The sequence below is a fragment of the Dasypus novemcinctus genome, chromosome 1 (genome assembly GCF_030445035.2).
Source record: "Dasypus novemcinctus isolate mDasNov1 chromosome 1, mDasNov1.1.hap2, whole genome shotgun sequence".
NCBI lineage: Eukaryota > Metazoa > Chordata > Mammalia > Cingulata > Dasypodidae > Dasypus > Dasypus novemcinctus.
In genome coordinates, this window is record NC_080673.1 from 20,273,222 (window position 1) to 20,297,408 (window position 24,187).

Genomic DNA, 24,187 nt, shown 5'->3' on the forward strand with positions numbered 1-24,187 from the left:
GGTTGCTACAGACTCATCATAGGCACAGAAGTCCCACCTGTATTATCTATCCCAGGCAGAGTTACTTGTCCCTCCACAAGTATACATGGAAATTGGTTTTCTAAATTTTTTTTCACTAGGGCCACAGCAGGACATATGTCTCACTGACATAATATTCAAATATGCAGCTAAGTAAAACCAAAGTTAAGTAAACAACACTTACCCTTACTACTTGGCATATATTCTGACTTTTTTTAAAAAATACTGGTACAACCCAACTGGTTTCATGATCAACTTGTTGAAACCTGTGGTTTGACAAACGGTAAACTAAAGAAACACAGATATTATACTGAAATTATCTGCTTCTTCTAAAATAAAAATTTAATCTGATTCACCTTTTATTCCCATCCACTAGCCCTCAACATACATTTGCTAAACTGAACTAAAAAAGTACTACTGCTATACCTTAAACTAGGTTTATTAGGAAATTTCAGTCACAAAATCAACAGAAGCTTGGTAAGTCTTTCCTCAATGGGGAATACATCCAATAATAGCTTTACATGAAAGAGTAGACATATTTATTTAATAAAACTGTTACTTAATACTTCTGGGGGCCAATCTCAAAGGATAGTAAGAACAGTGATCCTTGCCATTTAAACTCACAATGCAGATGTCTTATCACACACATATAAAATATAGATTCTTATTTTTAATTATTGAAGAAGGAACGTAGAGCTCCAAAATTCTAACTATTCCATGACTAAACAATTGCTTTTGTGTAGTAAAAGCAGGAAGTCTAATCCAATGCATTTTTTTCTCCCTCTGTGACCTTACTGATAAGGAATGGTCATCCTGGTGAGGGAGGAGAGAGTAAATGTTGTAAACTGATAGTGTAAGTTTCAGAAAGTTAACAAAACAGACTCCCAAAGCAAGCATTAAAAAGATAAGGGCAGGCATAGTGCCTAGAACATCTGGGGAGGCACATCTACTGATGATCAACTGTCTGCTGAATAAACCCAGGGATAAATGAAGTATATGTTCTCAAAATTTTTTACAGTAATCCACAGTCGTATTTAACTGTCATCTAATTAAACTGCAAAGACTTGGATGTTAACACGAAGTCTTTAGAAGCTGAAGGCATACAACCAGTCTGTAGCAATGCTGAGCCCAGAAACCAATTCACTGTTTTCTTTTCTATTCTACTGCCATCCCCAAATAAAAGTCCACTTCCTGAGGCAGACAAAGTAGGTATTAATCAGTACATCTGTATAACTGGAAATAAGTTTCATGTTCATTAAGATTATTTGTATATTATATGAATAAAAAAATTGTTAAATTTGCTTTCTTAAATGGCAGAGGAATAAAATGACAGAAACTAAATCCATTTTTAAGTTAATTTTAAAAAAGCTTTATAAGTATATTTAAGCTACTCATCTCTGGAGAACAAAGCAGAGACCACAGTTCTCCAAAACAGTCAAAACTGCAAACATAATCTAGTAGCAGGAGATGTGCTCACATTTTAAAATCTTGACTCATAATAGAATTCTCTTTCTCTAGCTTTCTAAACTATTTTTTTCTCATTTAAGTCAATATATAGTTTACATTTGGGCTATATGTGCACATTTTTAAAAATCCGTTTGACAAAGTGAGCATAAGATAAAACAGCATTCACTATCCTTTCTGGATATAATTAAATTTTCCGAGGTAAAGTGGTCCAAATGGAAGCAAAGTGATTCTGACTTATGACAAACCATGACTTAGGATAAAATGAATTGCAGTATTTCTGGAAAACAGAGCAGAAGTAGTAATAAAGCATTATGATTATGAACCAGATATTACTGAAGATTTTAAATTCAGATACTGTGGACAAAATAAACTTAAAGACAGGACTTGCTTTATATATATGTTGCTTTAAAATACAAAAAGTTTCTGAGACCAAATAAGTAATATTTACTTCTTATTTTAATTTGCAGGCATTTATATAAAATACTTTTTCAGAAGAGATTTAATTTTCTAGTTGGCTAAAAGATTAACAGTTACAGAAATGTATGTAAGGAAGAAACCTAAACTTATTTTTACAAACAGCCTACAGACTGTCCCTCTGGCAAAAAGAATATCATATAAAACCTGGATTTCCAAATAATGTGTAAATATGTTTATTACTGACGCTTTTAGGAGGGAAGCAAAATTAACAAATCCATTCGTTATAATAGAAACAAAAAAGCTTTATTTAAATATAACTCTGGGTAGACTTACTGCTATTTTATTAAAGACTTACTATTATTCTAGCAATGGAAGAACTTTTATCACTAATGTGGAGGCAGTGGCCACCAGAGGTTCTGAGGTAAGGGAGAGGAAAAACAGGTGTCATTTGGGAGCATTTTCGGGACACTGGAATTGTCCTGAATGACGTTGCAATGACGGATACAGGCCATTATATATTTTGTCATAATTTACAAAATTGTGTGGATCAGAGTATAAACTATAATCCACACTTGGTGGCAATGCTCCAATATGTGCTCATCAATTGTAACTAATGTACCACACTAATGAAGGATGTTGTTAATGTGGGAAAGCATGGGAGAGGGAAGGAGTGGGGTATATACAGGAAACCCCTATAATTTTTATGTAACATTGATGTAATTGAAAGTATTTTTTAAAATAAATTAATTGAAATATATATATATATATATATATATATATATATATATATATATATCTGAGCTAATAAGAGCCAAGACAAGATTACAGATTAAAACCTGGAAAGAATAAGATCCCAAATCTTTAATTCAACAGTAAAGCCACAATTTTTGTGAGTCAAGACCACTATAGGTCTGGCGTCAAGTCCATCTATAATCTGGCATTCTTCTGACTTCTACCTTTCTATACCATTCCCTTTTAGTGAATTCACTTAAACAACAAAACTAATCAGGGAACAATGTAGTAGGCATTTACTGCCTTCATAGATCCACTAATTCTATTCTCTCCACCAGGATTTCCTTAATTCCCATGTGTCCTTTAAGACTCTACCCACTTTGATAACACTTGTCAAAAGCAGACAGATCTCTTCTTTCCCTAAAGTCTCATAGCACATGCAATCTATACCATTTGCTAGAAATTTATTAACTTTCTTGTGATTTTGACTCATTGTTTTTATATTTGGGAAGATTACTTATATCCCTACCAGGCTCAAAATGGCAGAGAATAAAACTTATTAGCGATGGACACTATATCCTTAATTTATTAGTACATGAGCCAAATTATCTGGAACTGAACCCTATTAAATTACTTAAGGTCCTTTACCTCAGTTTTATCAACTGGAAAATGGAAATGATGACAAAAAATAATTACTACACAGGATCATGATGAGAATAAAATGAGCTGATAAATGTAAAGCACTTAGAACAATATCTACAAATAAAACATTTCATTATTATTATTCTATTATTAGTTATTATTAATCATTATTACCATTATTTTTCTTCACAGTACATAGTAGTTTATATATACAAGGTCTTGGTAAATACTTTTAAGAAATTAATATTAAAGTAATTTTTAAAGGTCCCTCATGAAGTAAATAGATGCTTGAGGCCCCAAAAATCAAATGCATCACAGAGCCTGGCAGAGGAAAATAATTCAATCCCAAAAATTACTTACATAAAACTTCATGAACAAATTAATCAGATAAACTAACTTTCGTCTTCTGATAAAATCAAGAGACAGTTTATGAAAGAAAACTTGATAGTTTCTATACAGGAAATTTACCACAGAAGATGGCTATTTCTAAAACGTTATCATCATTTCTAATTTATCATCAACATATTAACTAATTATATTTTGAAACTACTTACACTTTCAGTCTCTATATTATTCATTTGAATAGCAAGCTTCATAATTTATCATCACTTTGAAAAGTAGTATTAAATTTTAATTTAGTCCATGAAGGTAATCCCCTAGGTCTAGCACTCAAGGATTTAGTAAACAGATACATGTTTACTTTACTCATATCCTTTGCAATTTTATACTCTGATTATCTGCCTATTCCACTCTTTATCAACCTTAAGAGATATTTTTAATCACTCTGTTTTGTCCTCATAGGGAAGTTAATGCAGTTTCTTGATTTATGTTAGCTGCCTGTTTCTGCATCTCCAGATCCTTTGTGTAGAGCCATGGGTCATAAATTATGGAAAACAACCTCTTACCCATAGAAATTAGGAAACTACAATATGTTTTAAATAGTATAGTACAATTAAGTAAGCCTACTAACCGACTAGTCTGTAATAAAAGAACAAAATGTTACTATCAAATAACATTGGCTTATATTAACTAAGTCTCCTTAAGGGATAGGAACCTGTTTGGACTGCCAAGAGTGGGACTGTTTAAACCTTCACAAAGATTCCTAAAGGACTATTCATGAAAATATAACAGAAATAATAGCTTCTATTTTGGTGATAACTAAGTTACGTGTTATTTTTTACTATTTGCATATTTGAAACAGAGATGAAGGCTATACCTAAATTCTGTCAACCACTGTCAATGGCTGTCAAGCCTCACACTAGAGATTTAAATTTCTCAAGCCCAGGTCTTCTGTCGATAAACAAATGTAATAGCTCAGAAAAAACACAGCTTGTCTTGTTTTATATTTTAATTACTAATCAGCAAATAATATGACACTTGAAGAGTATCTAGTCATTCACCTTGCTTCCTGTATAAAGAAATCTTGAGCAAAAAACTGATGGTGGGAATATAGGAAAATAGGAAAAGCAAAATTTATGACCAAAGCACTTAGAACTAAAAAAAATTAAAACTATGGATGGTGACATTATGGGAAAATTTTTTTCTTCTTCATGCTTTTAGGTATTTCCCCAAAAGTTCTAAAATTATATGTATACACATATTTTTAATCAGAGGGCAATTCTGTAAGAAAAAGCTCAATATATGTTAATGAAGTTTTTCTCAAATATGAAAAGCAACTTTCTGCTACCACATGATACTATACGACAAATAATATTATAATTGTTCAGAGCCTAAATAAAATAGCATCTTGCAGACACAAAGCAACCAGTAAATATTTGTTAAATACATTTTTAAAATTTAAGTCTAACTGAACTTAATACTAAATTTTAAAAAAGCATTATCAGAATATAAAGTACATTTTAAATAAAATAGGCCAAAAATGCTTAAGAAAATCATGACTTTATTATTTTGCTATGTAAATGAAAGTTGAGTTAAAACATAAAATGAGTTTACAGTATCATGCAGTAAATCAAACTAATATGTTTTATAAATGAAGTTAACCAACTAAGAGATTTTTCTTATAAAGTCCAACTTTCTTTTAGAACAACAAATGCCAAGCAGTCTATTTTAAGAATAATCAAGTTAAGAAAAATATAAAAAGGGGCAGTTTAATTAACGTGTAATCAGTTTTAAGGAGACTGAGGCACTGCCTGCCAAAAGATTTACATGAATGCTGGGTTCTTTTCCACTTTTCACAAACTATTAACTACTCATTTTTCTGATGTGTAAAAGGCACCCTAAGTATTTTTTCATCATATCAATTTTTACAAGATCCTGTGGAAGAAGATATATTTTAATCAACTGAAATTAATATTAAATGAAAAATATAAAAATGTATTGTTCATCTTTACTGCCATTTTTAAATATTTTTGTAGAGTCTTTTACTATAATTTACTTTGTGGTAAAACAGCTACATGATTATTGACAGTAGCTGAAACATAATGGTACACAGGCACACTTGATTTTTCTGTGTAAATTAAAGCAAACACGTATAAGTTTTCTGAAAGAAGAAAACCTTCCAAGCGCCAACAAACACCACTAGATAGTTAGCTGTAAAAGCAGATAAATTCATTTTCTTAGTTAAATAAAAGGATTTACAGAGAATATGGAGTCAAAGCCCGATGTGATCTGAAGCAGTACTAATCTGCACAGAGAAAACAATCAGGGACTACATAACCATTTGGAAAATTGCATTTTCCCTTACTAACAACCAGAGCAACTAAACAACATGCTGCAGTGTTTAAAGGATGAGAACCCCTTTAAACTAGAGAACTCCCCAGCCTCATGCAAAGCATACCAACAGAGGATTCACAGCAAGGGGATAGTATTACCTCTTTTATGTAATTCCCTGAGGGGAATATTGTCTCCTCCCCCGTCATAAGGCAAATAGGGATCAGAAGAAGCATCCATGATTAGAATTTCAAAAAGGAAGAAGCCAAAGAAAATGAATAGCTTGCTAGCTTAAAAAGACAGTGGCAATTCTTCCACTCCTGCAGTAGCTGGCAAAGGAGATGCCATATTTGATGAGGAATAGAACTGTATTTCGAATCGCTGAAGCAACTGGGTTCTTCCACAGAGGATGATGTCATCAAAGGGAAATTATTGTAGCCTGGTTGCTAGTGGCTACAATCTAGCAAGGCTTAGAGGCGGAACAGCCTTCTTAATCAGATCCTGCTACGTATGATGATGACTAAGCTCCAAGTATAACAGACAAAACAGGTTTGAGAATTCTAAAGCACTTAACAATATAGCTACTACAGCATCAGTGGCAATTACAGCAAGACAATCGAAACTATTTCTTTATTAAGATAAGGAAATAAAAGGGGAACAGAAATATTTAATACAAAGATGTAAAAAGAAAATTCTGTGTGTAGACAATGCCCTCTTTCATTTCTAATGCAGAAATGGGGGCGACATTCTAATAAGGTTTTGTGACTTTATTATATAAATGTACTTATTTTATACAGCAATGCGATGTGGGGGTCATAAAAATAAATTTAAGAAATAACACTGCCCTACAGAAAGACTAGAGCATACTAAATGCTTCAACAGACTTGCTTTTAAAAAGTCTATTCTTAATTATCTCAAATGTCCAGCAGTCTTTTATCGAAGATTTTAAAAACTAACAGTTGAACAGTGTTTTATCTCACTTACTAATCCCCTCTAGCAGCCTATTTCCTTCCTTTAAGAAATTAGCTGGTAAGACATTCAGGCATTTGAGAAGAAAGAAAACTTACTGACATACTAAGAAACTTACATTTTATGTAAAACTTTGCAGAAAGGGATTTACTAGACAGATTTTTCACATCGACTCAGGTATTTTCTGCCTTTTTTTTTTTAAAAAAAAAGGATGTTTAGTAAAATATCTCAAAGTGAGGCACTCTGTCTCTTTGCTAGAGATTCTTATGAAATTAAAAAATAAAACAACTCTTTTGATTTATAACTGCTGATACCGAAAAAGTGATATTCGTTTAAGATCAGAGATCAAAATTTACAGCTACCTCTGAGGTTCCACCAGACCAGGAGATTTTCCTCCCGAAAAAAGCTTTGTTGCTACACTGCCACTAAAGAAAAAGGTCCTGTTCCTTAGAAGCAAATCCACAAGACTCAGCAGTTCTGTCAGATGTTTCATAATGTATTGAATGAGCAGATCTCAAAGTCTACTCTAACATAGTGTTTATATGAGAACTGGAAATGCAGGAAGCAAGGAGAGGACTCAAAGAACAAGAAAGAAAAGAGAAATTCTACACAATTTGTCTAATACATTTTAGTTATTTGTGGTCTTTTTTTTTTCCACTGCATAAGTTAAATAAAGTTTCTATATTTCAATAAGTTTGAACTTCAGACAGACCAAGCTTCTGGAAAAATGTCACCTGGAATTTGAGAGAAGGGGGTTCTAGGAAAGGAAAAGAACATAGAATTACTGCCACAGGAATAGTCTATCATTAGAATGTAGATGACTTTTTTTCTTTCTGTTTTCTGTACTTTTCAAATTTTCTTATAAGTAATTTTTTAAAAGAAAAGCACTGAAAAAGAACTAACTTTAATAAATTGACTTAAGGTCCTTTGTGGTCTTTAGTATATTCTAGTATCATAAGATTTTTCTTTTAAATACATGATGTATGGCATTTATAACTGATTTAGTTTTTATGATAACATTCATGGTCTTCCACGCCTTTATATAAAATGGAAATCAAAGTACAAGTTCTCTTGGTATTTGCCCGTACTCTGTCAACTTCTTTTTCCTGCTTTACATCTTGATCATAAAGGAAAAATGAAACTGTTAGCACTAAGTAGAGGAGTTTATTTTCAAATATTAAGAATATCGTCCCTATAAAATATATTGGCAAGGTTGCCCAAGTAAAAATTTTGTAACCGTATTTAAATTATTTTTAGTTAATGATCAAAAATGGGATGTATATGTATATATATAATGTAATATATAAAAATATATATGCATAGTATATAAGATACACAATTCTATTTGTATAGTTGCACTTTAGAAAAGGACAAGGGAGACTAGAAAGTGTTATAGAAGAGGATTTTTGACACAAATTAAGTATTGTCAGTTTAAACTAAATTACAATTAGGGTGGGGCTGGAGTGGAAAACGAATAAAACAAATTCAAGAATTCCTAGGCACAGTTCAGAGAAGTAGCTCAGGGTGGAACATCCGAAGAGAAAAAAACAACAAAATCACTCGTGACCCTAGGCTCATCTGACCTAGGGAGCCAGACCCCGGACCCAAACCATGTTCCCGGTGAAGGTGAAAGTGGAGAAATCAGCCCCTCTGACTATCCCGGTACCCGGCAAAGAGCGATTCCTGTCACCTTCATACTCTCCTGATCTGTGCTCATAGCAGCTTTGAGATTGAATGGTGGTGGCTCTGGCTGTGTGGTGCGAGTTGGAGATGGCCAAGGCCCAGAACCAACTGGATGCTGTTCTGCAGTGTCTGCTGGAGAAGAGCCACATGGACAGGGAGCGTCTGGATGAGGAAGCTGGGAAGACCCCCTCAGATACCCACAATAAGGACAGCTCCATGGTGGCCACTGGCAAACGGCCATCCGCCCGCTTCCCCCACCAGCGGCGGAAGAAGAGGAGGGAGATGGATGATGGGCTGGCGGAGGGAGGGCCACAGCGATCCAACACGTATGTGATCAAGCTGTTTGACCGGAGCGTGGACTTGGCCCAGTTCAGTGAGAATACACCACTCTACCCGATCTGCCGGGCTTGGATGCGCAACAGCCCCTCAGTGCGTGAGCGGGAACGCTCACCCAGCTCACCACTCCCCCTGCTGCCTGAGGATGAGGAGGGATCAGAGGTCACCAACAGCAAGTGTCGTGATGTGTACAAGCTGCCTCCACCCACAGCCCCTGGGCCACCAGGAGACACCTCCAGATCCCGCATTCCATCCCCACTGCAGCCTGAGACCCAGGGTACCCCCGATGATGAGCCCTCTGAGCCTGAGCCCTCACCCTCCACACTCATCTACCGCAACATGCAGCGCTGGAAACGTATCCGCCAGAGGTGGAAGGAAGCCTCTCATCGGAACCAGCTCCGCTACTCAGAAAGCATGAAGATCCTGCGGGAGATGTATGAGCGACAGTGATGTTCCCCTGGCTCCCCACCCCAATAAATCTCTCCCTCCTCCAAAAAAAAAAAAAAAAAAAAACAAAACAAAACACTGAAGTGGCAGCATACAGAAGACCTTTAAAATTCAGAAGGGAATGATATCTTTACTTTCAATACACTCTAGGTTCTAATCTCAACATGATGTGGGATTCTAAATAAATCACAAGCTCTCTAGAATCTGTTTCCTTATGTGCAAACCAGGGAAGCAAAAGAGATGAAAATAGTATTAAATGGTTTAAACTTTAAGCCCATTCTAAAACTAATGAGCAAAGAAATCTACCAGAAGCACTTAAAAAAAAAACAACTAAGATTGATCTTTGCCTTTAGATCTAACTACCAATTTATAGGAAATAAATCTAATCTGGGAAACTTAAAGGATATTATTCCTACTTTCTTTAACAAATCAATACTAAGAAAAAAAGGGGGAAATCTATTGAATAACAACAACATTAAAGATTTAAAAGATATATCAGATACCAATTTCAAATTTTTAATGAAACAATTGGGGAATGTGAAAACAGATTAGACATTTGATATTAGCAATTATCATTAATATTTTTAGATATAATGTCTTAAAAGAATCATCTTTCAGAAACACAATGAAACATAGAAATAGATATTTATGAAATGTTATGATTTTTAAGACTTAATTTATAATAATCAGGAGGGATGGGTAGGTGAGTAGAGATGAGACAAATTATGAATTGATAATTACTTAGGCTAGGTGGTAAGATTATCATACTTTATTCTATAGTTTTGTATATGTTTCAGTTTCCATAACAAAAAGTTAAAAAAAAAAAAAAAAGGCTTAAAGGGGTTGACAACCCAGAAATGTGGAATAGCAAGCTCCAAGAATTGGTACCTTCACTGACAGACTTAAAGCTAAATAAGGAGACTGAGTCAAAGTTTCTTGGGGGAATAGGGGCTTTGAAGAGCTACCACTTATACTGATGACTCCAAGGTGCAAAAAGCATGCCCAGACAAGTGAATTCATCCAGTCTAACGAGAAGAAAGGACAAAAATCAAGAAAAGTGACCAGAACTGAAGGGGTTTATGAGATACCACCAAGGGAACCAATATATGCATTATGGGGATTCCCAGAGGGAGAAACAGAGAAAGGGGCAGAAAAACTATCTGAAGAAATAACAAGCAAAAGCTTTCCAAATCTGATGAAAATTTGAACCTGTACATCCAAGAAGTTAAAAAATTCCAAGTAGGATAAACTCAAGATAGAGCCACACCAAGACCAATCAAACTGATAAAAGTGAGAGTGAAAAAATTAATTAAAAAGAAGTGTGAAAGATGCAAGAGAGAAGTGACTCCATCCAAAAGTGATCCTTAACAAGATTAACAATACCCAATCAGAAACCACTGAGGCCAGAGGCCCTGGGATGATACAATTAGAGTACTTGATGAAAAAAACTAGAAACCAAGAATTTTATAAGCAGCAAAACTATCCTTCAAAAATGAAGACAAGAGTAAGACATTCCTAGATTTAAAAAAAGCTGAGGGAGTTAGTTACTAGTAGACTTGCCATATGAGAAATGTTATAGTGAGTCCTTCAGGTTGAAATGAAAAGACAACTAGACAGTTACTCAAAACCAAGAAATGAGGAACTCCAGTAAAGGAAACAATATGTAAATATAAAGGCCAGGATTGTATTTTTGGTTTATAACTCCTCTTTTTGTTTCCTATACAATTTAAAAACAAATGCATAAGGCAATAATTATAAATCTATGTTAATGGGCACACATGTATAGAGATATAATTTGTGACAATAACATAAAGAGAAGGGATCTGTATAGGAGCAGAGCTTTTATATGTTAAGTTGGTATCAATTCAAACATTGTTTTAAATATAGGATGTTGATGGTAATCCCCTTGGTAACCACGAAGAACATAATGAAAAATACAAAGAAAAGGAAATGAGAAGAGACTTAAAGTCATAGGAAAAAGTCAAGCAAAAGAGGCAATTTTGAAAGAACTAAGGAACAAAAATGATGTAAGGCATAGAAAAAACAAATACCAAAATAACACAAGTCATTATCAGTAGTCACTTTATATATAAATATATGTAAGAGTCCAATGAACAGACAGAGATTGGCAGAAGGGATTTAAAAAATGATCCAACTATATACTCTGTCTATAAGAGATCAACTTTAGAACCAAAGACATGCAGAGGCTGAATGTAAAAGGGTGGAAACAGACATTCCATAGAAATAATAACCCAAAGAGAGGTGGGGTGGCTAAACTAATACCAGATAAAATAGACTTTAAGTGTAAAATTGTTACAAGAGTCAAAGAAAGTCACTATATATTGATCAAAGGAGCAACCCAATAAGACATAACCATTGTAAACAATGCACCTAACAAAGAGAGCCCCAAAATGTATGAAGAAAACAGTAACAGAATTGAATGGAGAACTAGTTCTACAATAATAGAAACTTCAATAATTCACTATCACTAAAGGATAGAACATCTAGACAGAAGATCAATAAGGAAATTGAGGAAATGAACAAACCAATAAACCAACATGACATACATAAAGAGAACAGTCCACTCAACAACCGGAGAATACACATTCTTCTCAAATGCACATAGAACACTCTCTAGGATAGACGATATGACAGGCTACCAAAGAAATCTCAATAAACTGAAAAAGACTGATATCATTTTCAATGACTACAATGGAATAAATCTAGAAATCAATAACAAGAAAAACTAGGAAAAAAAAGTAAACACAAGTTTCTTGGTTTTCTTGCTGCTAAAACAAATACAACACAATAGATGAGTTTCAACATGGGAATTTATTGGTTCATGCTCTCGAGGCCAGAAGGCTTCCTTCCTCCTGGAGTCAGTATCTTCTGGCTTGCCGGCAATCTTAGGCTTCCATAGTTTTCCATCATAAAGCAATGCACATAATGGTGTTGTCCAGGTTCCACTGACTTGCAGCTTCTGGCTGTTCCCCATGGTTTCTCTCTCTGTGTCTAATTTCCTTTGCTTATAAGGACTTCTGCCATGTTGGATTAGGGCCAACCCTTATTCAGTTTGTGCACACCTTAACTAATATCTTCAAAGGTCCAATTTACAATTGGTTTCACACCCAAAAGACCAGGGATTGGGAACTGAACATGCCTTTTGTTGGGAACATGATTCACTGCCCAACAAATCATGGACCTCCTTTCACATGCAAAATACATTCATTCCAATCAATATCCCATAAGCTTTAAACAAAAGCAAAGCTAAGTACAAAGTCTCAAAAAATCACTTATGGGCATGGTCCATCCAGGAGCAAAATTCCTGTTTGATGGACCTGTGAAATATACAATGGTAGGACAGGCATAGGACAAATGTTCCCATGGCAGAAGGAAGATATTGGAAGGAAGAGAGGGGTCGTGGATCCCAAACAAGTATGAAAACCTAGCCGGGCAAATTCCATTAGATTTCAAGGCCTGAGCTATCTGTGGCTTGATGAGTTGTTCTCTGAGCCTGATGGAGCAGCCCAACTCCTTCCAAATACTGGTACAGACACCAAGCTCTCCCAAACCTTGAGGTATAGGCCCCACCCTCCTTGAGCATTAAAAAGGTGACAAGGCTCTCCGTGAATACTGTTACACAGACCCCACCTTATCTGAGCACTGGAATGGCAGCCAAGCTCTCTACAAATGCTGGGGTACAGGCCCCGCCATCTCCAAGCATTTGGGTGGAAGCACTCTCCTTGAACAACAGGGCGCAAGGCACGTGCACTCCAAGCACCTGGACAGATGACATGTCCCCTGTAAGTACAGAGGCAGACCTGCCCTTTCCACACATGTGGGAGGGCTCATTCTCTTGACCCAAGGACATCTTTGATCCAGACATTGGATTCCATGGTTCTGCCCGTGAAGTCATTCTTCCATCAACTCATCTACTCTCTGTTCCTCTCAGGTATTGCTTCTGTGCAAACAAATTTTACAAAAACTTTGTTGGCTTTGTGTGCAGTTATGGGCATAAAAATCATCACACATAAGAACTTTCCACAGGTCCTTCCTGGAAAACTGCATGTTTAATACTGACTTCCACTGCAATTGCTGACTGGATCCACATTCTGCCACACCCTTTTTAGCAAAGGATTGTTCAGATAAACCCTCACATGAAACCTTGTCCTCTGGGGACTCACTTCCAAAAGCAAGATCCCTGCTGAGAATTTTCAAAATAATCTATTTCTGGTTCTTTTGTGTTTAAGAGCTTAATTCCAGCTTATCCCTTTCCTCTCACTTTACTATGAGCTTCAAGGAGAAGCGAGGCTACATTTAGCTTGGAAATCTTAGCTGAATATTCACGTTCATAGCTTTCAAGTTGAAATTTTCAACACAATTTCACCAAGTTTTCTGGCACTTTGTAGCAGTGATCACCTTTTTTCCAATTTCCAATAAATCATTCATCATTCCTTTCTAAGACCTCATCAGAGGTACTGTTAATGTCCCAATTTCTACTGACAGTCATTTCAAAACAATCTAGGATTTTTCTATCAAGTGCCTCACAACTCTTCCAGCCTCTACCCATTACCCAATTCCAAAGCCATTTCTGCTATTTTAGATATTAGCAGCACCCTACTCTTGATACCAAAAAGTATTTTAGTTTCCTACATACTAAAACAAATACCATACAATGGATTGGCATAAACATGGGAATTTATTCACGGTTTCAGAGACTAGACGGTTTACTTCCTCCCGGGGCCACAATCTTCTGGCTGGCCAACAATCGTGGAGTTTCATGGCTTTCCCATCACAAGGCAATGCATATGGCAGCATCTTCTCCTTTCTGTTGTGGGTTCCATAGATTTCCATCATCTTGCTGATTCCCATGGCTTCTCAACCTATGTCCAATTTGATTTGCTTGTAAGGACTTCAAACAAATTGAATTAAAGGCCCACCCTCATGCAGTTTGGAGCACTCTAATAACATCTTAAAAAGTCCAATTTATAACTGGGTTCACACACACAAGACCAGGGACTGGGACCCGACCATGCCACTTGCAGAGTATATAATCTAATCCCTAACAACCCCTTAGCCAATGGAACAAAGAAATCCCAAAAGAAATTAGAAAATAATTTGAGACAAATGAAAATGAAACATAAAATAACAAAACTTATGGAATGTGTTGACAGACATGCTCAGAAGAAAATTTATAGCTATAAAAGTCAACATTAAAAAAAAAAATCCCAACACAATATACTACTTACACGTGTTAGAACCTAGAAAAAGAAGAGCAAATCAAACCCAAGGTTAGCATAAGGAATGAAAAAATGAAGATTAAGGATGAGATAAATGAAATGGAGAAGAGAAAATATTAAAAAGAATCAATGAATACAAGAGGTGGTTGTTAGGATAGATCAAGAAAACTGACAAACCTTTAGCTAGACTAAGTAAGAAAAGGAGAGATGTGAAAAATTAAAATCAGAAATGAAAATGGGGACATTACTACCAACATTCCTGAAATAAAAAGAATTGTAAGAGAATATTTGAAGAACTATACACAATTGGATAACTTAAATGAAATATGCAAATTCCTAGAAACACACAAAGTACCAATAATTTGCTCATGATGAAATATAAAATCTCAATACAATTATAATGAGCAAAGAGATTGAATCACTAATCAAAGACCTCTTTGGCAGTTTGAGATTATTTCTGAATTCCAAAAAGAGAGATTGTTTAAAAACTGGTCTGTTCCTCTGAGTGTAATACCCTTTGATTGTATTAGCTTCAGCTGAGATGTCTTTGATTAAATTATGTTAAGATTACAGCTTTGGGGAAGCAGATGCAGCCCAAGCAATTGGGTTCCCATCTACCATACGGAGGGTCCAGGGTTCAATTCCTGGGACCTCCTGGTGAAAAGCAAGCTGACCCACACAGCACGGAGAGCTGGTGCAACAAAATGATGCAACAAAAAGAGACACAGAGGAGGGACAGTGAGAGACACCACAAACCAGGGAACTAAGGTGGCTCAAGCGACTGAGTGCTGCTCTCCCACGTGGGAAGGTCCTGGGATTGGTTCCCAGTACGTCCTAAAGAGAAGATGAGAAGAGAAGACAAGCAGACACAGAAGAACGCACAGTGAATGGACACAGAGAGTAGACAACGGACGCAAGTGGTAGGTGGGGGCAATAAATAAAAATCTTAAAAAAAAAAAAAGGTTAGGGCTTTGATTCCACCACATCAGTAGGGTGTAACTCAGTTTAATTCCCCACCCCCTTGGTGGGCTATATAAACAGACACTTACTCAAGAAGATACACAGAAGAAGGTACAGAAAGAAAGCTCCATAGACACAGCAGAGGAGAGAACTTGGTCATTCAGTCCTGCCATGTGAGAGAAAAGAGAAGGCTCAAACAGTTAAAGTCCTGGGGAGAGCTGAGCCATTTGCCTGACAGTTTGCAGCTGAAAAGATCAGAGCCCTAGGAATTAAAAAGGCCTGGAAAGAAACAAGCCCTCCAGCCTACAACGGAGATCAGAAGAAGATGGGCCCATGGAGCCTGAAGAGGAAGTGGAAGACTGAACCCTTCCCCTTCCTCTTCCTCTTCCTCACCTTCTTAAGGCTCACAAGACCTTGAGTGAGAAAGTACCTTTTATGGTACCTTGAATTAGACTCTTCAAGGCCTGGTAACTGTAAGCTTGTACCGCAAATAAATACCCTTTATAAAAGCCAACAGACTTCTGGTACTTTGCATAAGCATCCTTTTGGCTGACTAATTCAATATGTATATGGAATACCACATATCATTACTGAATGAAATTAAAGAAGATCTAATAAATGAAAAGATATCCCATAATCATGGATTGGAAGTTAATATCATTAATATTCAATACTATTCCAAAGCAATGTACATATTCAGTGCCATCCCAATCAAAATGCCAACAACCTTCTTTGGAGAAATGGAAAAACCAATCCTCAAATTTATATGGAATGGGAGGCCACCCCAATAAAGAGTGTGGAATGAGATGCTTCAAAACTTCAAGAAGCTCTGAACAACCAGCAAGACCTGGCAGAAACATCCTTCTCAAACCTCCAGAAACTGTTAAAGGACTGCAGTAACAGGAAAAACACTGAACCAAAAGAAAGGCTACTTAAAAGCGATAGGATCCCATGGTTCCTAGGCTGAAATACAGAGCTGACCCCATACTCCAGTGTGGATATCTGGCCCAGGTCCAGAAGGAACAGAGTAACTCTCCTGCACATACTGGGAGCATGTATGTCTGACCCAATCTGTCTAGTGGTAGCCTGAGAGATTTGCCCTTTCAGAACTTGCCCTGCACGCAGAAAGCTCACAGTGGGAGAGCAGTGAAACCATGATGCCTGGAAGAACAAACAGGCCTGGGACCATAAAGAAAGTATTTCCTAGAAAAGAGGAAACATTCACAAACATATAAACAAGGAATGAATCCTGGTGTCACTCAGGTATGCCATAAACAAGATAATATGTACAAAAAGAATCAAGGAGTCCTCCATGCTTGGGCCCAGAGCTGTTCTCTAAACTCATTTATGATAAGCCCTGAAGAAGAGCACTTGGACAAGTCAATCTGCAAAGACTTGTAAAGATATTTTCTTACCTTCTTGTTCTTTTTTTTTAACACTGCTGGCAATCAAGGAAAGCTGTCATAACACTAGCTGATTACAAGCTTAACAAACAGATGCCTCAGAGTCTAAATTTAAATGTCAAAATATCCAGGTTTCAACAAAATGCAACAAAACATTGAAAGAAACAGGAAATAATGGCACAGGGAAAGGAGAGTAAAACATTAGTAACTATATTAGTCAGCCAAAAGGTGCTGACGCAAAATACCAGAAATTGGTTGGTTTTTATAAAGGGTATTTATTTGGGGTAGGAGCTTATAGATACCAGGGCATAAAGCATAAATTACTTCCCTCACCAAAGTCTATTTTCACATGTTGGAGCAAGATGGCTGCCAACATCTGTAAGGGTTCAGGTTTCCTGGAGCTTGCTTCTCTTTCCTCTGTGTGCTTACTTCCTGGGGTTTCAGCATCAAACTCCAACATCAAAACTCCAACATCAAAAACCTTCAACTCTGTCCTTTGCCATGTCTTTTATCTGTGAGTCCCCAGCCACCAAGGAGTAGAGACTCAATGCCCTACTGACATGGCCCAATTAAAGCCCTAATCATAACTCAATCACACCCAGGTACAGACCAGACTACAAACATAATCTGATATCTATTTTTGGAATTCATAACCATATCAAACTGCTACAGTAACCATCAATGAAGAGAATCAGACCTGGGACATTCTAGAAAAAGACTTTGAAAACATGGTCCTAAATATGCTCAAAGAGCTAAAGGAAAACCTGGACAAAGAACTAAAGAAAGTCAAAAAAATGACAAATGAACACAATCTAAATATCAATAGAGTGGAAATTATGAAAAGGAACCAAACAGTGATGATGACCATAGTAATAAAAATTAAAACTTCTCTTAAGTGGTTCAAGAGAAGATTACAGCTGGCAGGGAAAAAAAAAAAATAGTGAACTTGAAAATAAGAAAACTGAATCATCCAGTCTGAGGAACAAAAGAAAGAATGATGAAAATGAGGAACCTATGGGACACCATCAAGTGTACCCTTATATTCATTGTGGGAATTCCAGAAGGAGAAAAAAGAAAGGAATAGAAAGGAGAAGAAAGGAATGGCTGAAAACTTAAGCATAAAGACAAGAATACACACATCCAAGATGCTCAACAAACACCAAACAGGATAAACCCAAATTGACCTGCACTATGACATAATCAAACTGTCAAATGCCAAAGTTAAAAAAGAATTCTTAAAGCTGCAAGAGAGAAGCAATGTATCACACACAAGGGAGCTTCCATAAGACTGTCAACTTCTCACCAGAATAAATGAAAGCAAGACTGACATATCTAAAATGAAGAAGGCAAAAATGTACCAACCAAGAATTCTGTATCCAGCAAAACTATTTTTTAAAATGAGGGAGAGATTAAACAAAAGTTGAAGGCGTTCATTGCCACAAGACTAGCCTACACACTGAAAAAGAGTTCTGCAGGTTGAAAGACAAGGACAACAGATAATAGATCAAAGCCACATGCTGAAATAAAGATTTCCAGTGCAGGTAACAACTAGAGAAAACATAAATATAAAAAATAGCCAGTACTGTTTGTATTTACTATTTGTATTTTAGGTTTTTAACTCCATTTTCTACTTCCTTCAGGATCTAAAAGACAAAATCATAAAATGCAGTGATAAATCAGTGGTTTTGGACTCATAATAATGTATACACATATAATTATGAAAAGAAGGACATAAAGGTTGAAGGATCAGGAGGTAAAGGAACACAGTTTGCATATACTCATGAAATTAACATTGGTATCAAAGCAAATGTGATTGTTACAGATTTAGAATGGTAAATTTAAGTCCCATGGTAATACAAAGAAAATAACAGAGAAAAAGCAAGAGGAGGAAATTAGAGTTCAGGCTGCCAGGTGAGGGGGTGAGGAATGGGAGTTAATGCATAATGGATGTAGGTTTCTATTTGGGGAGATGGGAAAGTAATAACAGAAGGTGGTGAGAGTACCACAGCACTGGGACTAGTCCCACTGAATGGCATGTATGGCAATGACTCAGATGGGAAAGTTCATGTTGTATCATGTTCCCACAATCAAAAACAAAAACAAAAAAACTAAAGAAAAATGACAATTAAATTTAATACCTGAAAAAAAAAACTTAATACATCATCCCAGATAGGATTTAGCAAGGGAAAGGGTTAAAGGCTCCAAGGGACATTATTGGGACATATGAAAAAATAGGAACATAACCTATAAGCTTTATATTAATGTTGAATTTCTTGAACTTGATAACTGCACTTAAGGTGATTATATAAGTGAATATCCTTGCTCTTAGAAAATGTACAGTATAAAGGGTTCAAGGAGCATGATATATACAATCTACACTCAAGTATGCAGAAAATGGCTTAATAGGAGATGGACAGAGGGACAGATTGGTAGAAAGATATAGCAAATGTGACAAATTATGGTTAAAATTGGTGAATCTAGACTTTGATGATCAGGGGGGAATTGAAGTTACTGGATTTCTCTGTAAAGGGTTGTGTATTATTTTTGCAATGCAAAATTTTTTTTAAAATTGTAAAGTATTCCAAAATTAAAAAAAAAAAAAAAAATTCATACGGAATTACAATGTCCTTAGTACCTAAAACAATTTTGAAAAAGAAAGACAAGGATGGAGGACTCAGACTTCCTGTTCAAACTTACCACAAAAATTACAGAAATTAGGGAAGCGGACTTGGCCCAATGGATGGGGTGTCCACCTACCACATGGAAGGTCCACAGTTCAAACCCTGGGCCTCTTTGACCCGTGTGGAGCTGGCCCATGCACAGTGCTGATGCGCACAAGGAGTGCCGTGCCATGCAGGGGTGTCCCCCGCGCAGGGAGCCCCACACGCAAGGAGTGCGCCCCATAAGGAGGGCCGCCCAGTGCAAAGGAAAGTGCAGCCTGCCCAGGAATGGTGCCGCACACACGGAGAGCTGACACAACAAGATGACGCAACAAAAAGAAACACAGATTCCCGATGCCACCGATAAGGATAGAAGTGGTCACAGAAGAACATACAGCAAATGGACACAGAGAGCAGACAACTGGCGGGTGGGGGGAGAAATAAATAAATCCTTTAAAAAAAAAAAAAACTACAGAAATCAAAACAGTGTTACATAAGCGAATAGCCTTGTTCATAGGAAACATACAAGGCAGTATTCAAGGAGCATATTGCATTCAACCTATACTCGAGTATTAAGAAAATGGATAGACGATAGATAGATGGAAAGAAGATAAAATGATATGCCAGATGCAGCAAAATGTGAAAACTGGTGGATCTGAGTATCTAAAGGGGTAGAGGTATGTAATACTTTTCTACATGGGGTTTGTATTATTTTTGTAACTGTCCTGTGAGTTTAAAAGTTTCCCCCAAAAAATTTTTTTAATTAAAAAATAAATTGTGCATTGTCAAAATTAAACTCTTGTGCAAGCACATTACCAAGAGAGTAAAAAGGCAACCTAAAAATGGGAGAAAATATTTGCAAATCATATATCTGATAAGAGTCTAGTATCCAGAATATAAGTCTTACAACAAAAAGATAAACAACCCAATTTAAAAATGGGCAAAGGACACTTCTCCAAAGATATACAAATGGCCAATAAGCACATGAAAACATACTCAACATCATAATTAGTCACTAAGTAAATATACATAAAAAGGACATTGAGATACCATTTCATACCTACTAGGATGGCTGTTACTTTAAAAATGAAAATAACTAGTGTTGACGAGGATGCAGAGAAACAAGAACACTCATATATTGCTGGTAGGAATGTAAAATAGTTCAGCCACTGTGGAAAACAGTTTGGCTGTTTCTCAAAAAGTAAACCAGGGAAGTGGATATGGCTCAAGCAATTGGGCTTCTGCCTACCACATGGGAGGTCCTGGGTTCACATCCAAGTGCCTCCTGGAGAAGGTAAACTGGTATGAAAGGCAGGCGCAGCAAGCTGATGCAATAAGATGACGCAACGAAGAGACACAAAGAGGAAAGACAACAACATACTCAACAAACCAGGGAGCTGAGGTGGCTCAAAAGTAATTGAGCAACTCTCTCCCACATGGGAGGTCCCAGGTTCAGTTCCCACTACCTCCTAAAGAGAAGATGAACAGACACAGAGAGCACACAGTGACCTCAAATAATGGGGGTGGGGCAGAGTATAAATGAAAAATCTTTTTAAAAATTTTTAAAAAGTAAACCACAGAATTACCATATGTGTGACCCAATATTTCCATTCCCAGGTATCACCCAAAAGAAATGAAAGCAGGGACTCAAATGGGTGACTGCATACTGGTGTTACAGTGCACTATTCACAACAGCCAAAAGGTAGTGTCCATCCACAAATGAATGAATGAGCAAAGCAATGTAGCTCAAACAGGAAGGTGCCCGCCTACCACACGGGAGGTCCCAGGTTCAGTTCCCAGTGCCTCCTAAAAAAGAAAATGAGCATACAATGAACAGACACAGAGAGCAGACAGCAAGCAAAAGCAATGGTGTGGGGGGAGAAAAATTTAAAAAAAATTTTTTTTAATGAATGAACAAAATGTGGTATGTACATACAATGGAATATTACTCAGCCATAAAAAAGAATGAAGGTCTGATTCATACAACAACATAGATGATGAGCCTTAAAAACATTATGCTGGGAAGCAGATTTGGCTCAACTGATAAAGAATCTGCCTACCATATTGGAAGTCCAGGGTTCAAACCCAGGGCCTCGTGACTCATGTGGTGAGCTGGCCTACGCCGCAGTGCTGATGTGCACAAGGGGTGCCACTCAGAAGTGTCCCCTGTGTAGGGGAGCTCCACGAGCAAGGACTGCGCCCCATAAGGAGACCGCCCCACATGAAGAAAGTGCAACTTGCCCAGGAGTGGAGCCACATACACAGAGAACAGATGCAGCAAGATAACTCAACAAAAAGAGACACAGATTCCCAGTGCCACTGACAAGAACACAAGTGAACACAGAAGAACACACAACAAATGGACACAGAGAGCAGACAACGGGGGGGAGGGGTTGGTAATAAATAAAAAAATAAGTCTTAAAAAAAAAAACATTATGCCAAGTGAAATAAGCTAGATAAAAAAGGATAAAAATTCTATGATACTACTTAAATGAAATATCAGAATAAGTAAATTCATAAGACAAAGAACTGAAGATACAGTTTACTAAGGGCTAAGGGGAGGGGAAATGGGAGTTATACTTAATGGATACAGAGTTTTTGTTTTGAGTGATGGTAACAGGTGGTGTTTATGGCAATACCACATTTGAAATGTTAATGCCACTGAATTGTACACTTTAAAATGATTTAAAGGATAAATTTTATGTTATATACATACATGTTACCACATTTAATACTAGTTATTTTTTAAAAAACATCATGTGCAGTGTCCTGTATGGCAATTGCAGTTCAATAAAGCTGTTAAAAAACAATTTTACCTTCTGTGAATTTTACCACAATTTTTTTAAAAGGCCCAAATGCCAAAACTATCTTAAAGAATTCTAAGTTGATCTACCAGATATTTAGACTGTTTATGAAGTTATAGTGATTAAAACTGAGCTTTTTCAAGTGCTGAATAGGAAGTCTATAAATAAACGCTTCTATATATCGGTGCTTGATATATGATGGAGGCGGCACTGCAATAGAGGGGGTGTTAAGTTGGTTTTCATAATAATTAGTGCTGGGACAACTGGCTATCTATATGGGGGGGGGGGATGAAATACACTCTTATTCTATATAAGAACAGAATTCACACACACACACAAACACCCAAATGGATTAAAGACCTAATTGTAAAAGGTAAAATAAAGTTCTCACAAAATAATACAGGAAAATACTTTTATGCCCCCAGGGCAGGGAAATTTTTCTGAAGACATAAAAAGCATTAGTCATAAAGTAAAATACCAATACCCTGGACCACATAATTAAAAACACTTGTTCATAAAAGATACCATTATGAGAATGAAAAGGCAACCCACAGAAGAGAAGACATTTATAACACATAAAAAAAAAAAACCGTGTGTCCAGAAAATAACCTCTACAAATTTGTAGTAAGACAACAGATGCCCCAGTAGAAAATGGGTAAATGACTTGAATAAGTACTTTGAAAGAGAATTCCAAACAGTCAATATGCACATAAAGTTGTTCAACCTTTTTGGCTACCAGGGAAAAGCAAATTAAAACCACAATGAAAATCTACTACATACCTAGTAGATTGACAAAATTTTAAAATCTGACAATACCAAGCGGTTAGTACAAAAGTGAAGCAAGAGAAGATCTCAGACATTGGTAGTATAGGTGTAATTGGAACATCCACTATGAAAAACAAATGTTTCATTATTTAATAAATCTTAAGGGACACATATCTTACAACCCAACAAGTTCACATTCAAGACTAATGAAATGTGTACACAGATGCACCAGGATATATGCATGATAATATTCAAAGTAGCACTGTTTCTAACTACCAAACACTGTCAAGAACTAAAAGATCCATTAACAGGAAAATTGGTAAATTGCGCTATATTCATTAAAAAAAGTCTAGTATAACATCGAAACAAACAGCTTCTACCTGCAACAACATGAACGATTTTTGAAAATCATGTTGAGTGAAAGAAGCAAGAAACAAAGACATACATCCTAAGAAGCTGGTGAGAAAGTACCTCTTATGGTACCTTGAGTTGGACTTTTCACAGCTTTGGGACTGTAAGCTTTTACCCCAAATAAATACCCTTTTAAAAAGCCAACAGAGGGAAACGGACTTTGGCCCAGCGGTTAGGGCGTCCGTCTACCATATGGGAGGTCCGCGGTTCAAACCCCGGGCCTCCTTGACCCGTGTGGAGCTGGCCATGCGCAGTGCTGATGTGCGCAAGGAGTGCCGTGCCACGCAAGGGTGTCCCCGCGTGGGGGAGCCCCACGCGCAAGGAGTGCGCCCGTGAGGAGAGCTGCCCAGCGTGAAAAGAAAGAGCAGCCTGCCCAGGAATGGCGCCGCCCACACTTCCCGTGCCGCTGACGACAACAGAAGTGGACAAAGAAACCAGAAGCAGCAAATAGACACCAAGAACAGACAACCAGGGGAAGGGGGGAAATTAAATAAATAAATCTTTAAAAAAAAAAAAAATTTATAAAAAGCCAACAGATTTTGGTTCTTTGCATCAGCAGCCCT

The 24,187-nt window shown here is 36.7% G+C and overlaps 1 protein-coding gene and 1 pseudogene across 6 annotated transcripts in view; one reads left to right on the forward strand and one right to left on the reverse strand.

The window, feature by feature from the left end:
- CLCN3 (chloride voltage-gated channel 3) overlaps positions 1 to 24,187 on the reverse strand; it is a 116,560-nt gene that overhangs the window by 48,835 nt on the left and 43,538 nt on the right. The window contains exon 1 of one of the 6 annotated variants that reach the window (XM_058309230.2): positions 6,108 to 6,513. The exons of 4 other annotated variants lie outside the window; for them this stretch is intronic. In XM_058309230.2, coding sequence (XP_058165213.1) covers positions 6,108 to 6,186 — 79 coding nt within the window. In that variant the 5' untranslated portion in view covers positions 6,187 to 6,513. Of the gene's footprint in view, positions 1 to 6,107; positions 6,514 to 24,187 lie in introns of those variants that run through there. One more of the 6 variants, XM_058309169.2, reaches the window with a different exon arrangement.
- On the forward strand, positions 8,481 to 9,430 carry LOC131280792 (protein lin-37 homolog pseudogene; annotated as a pseudogene).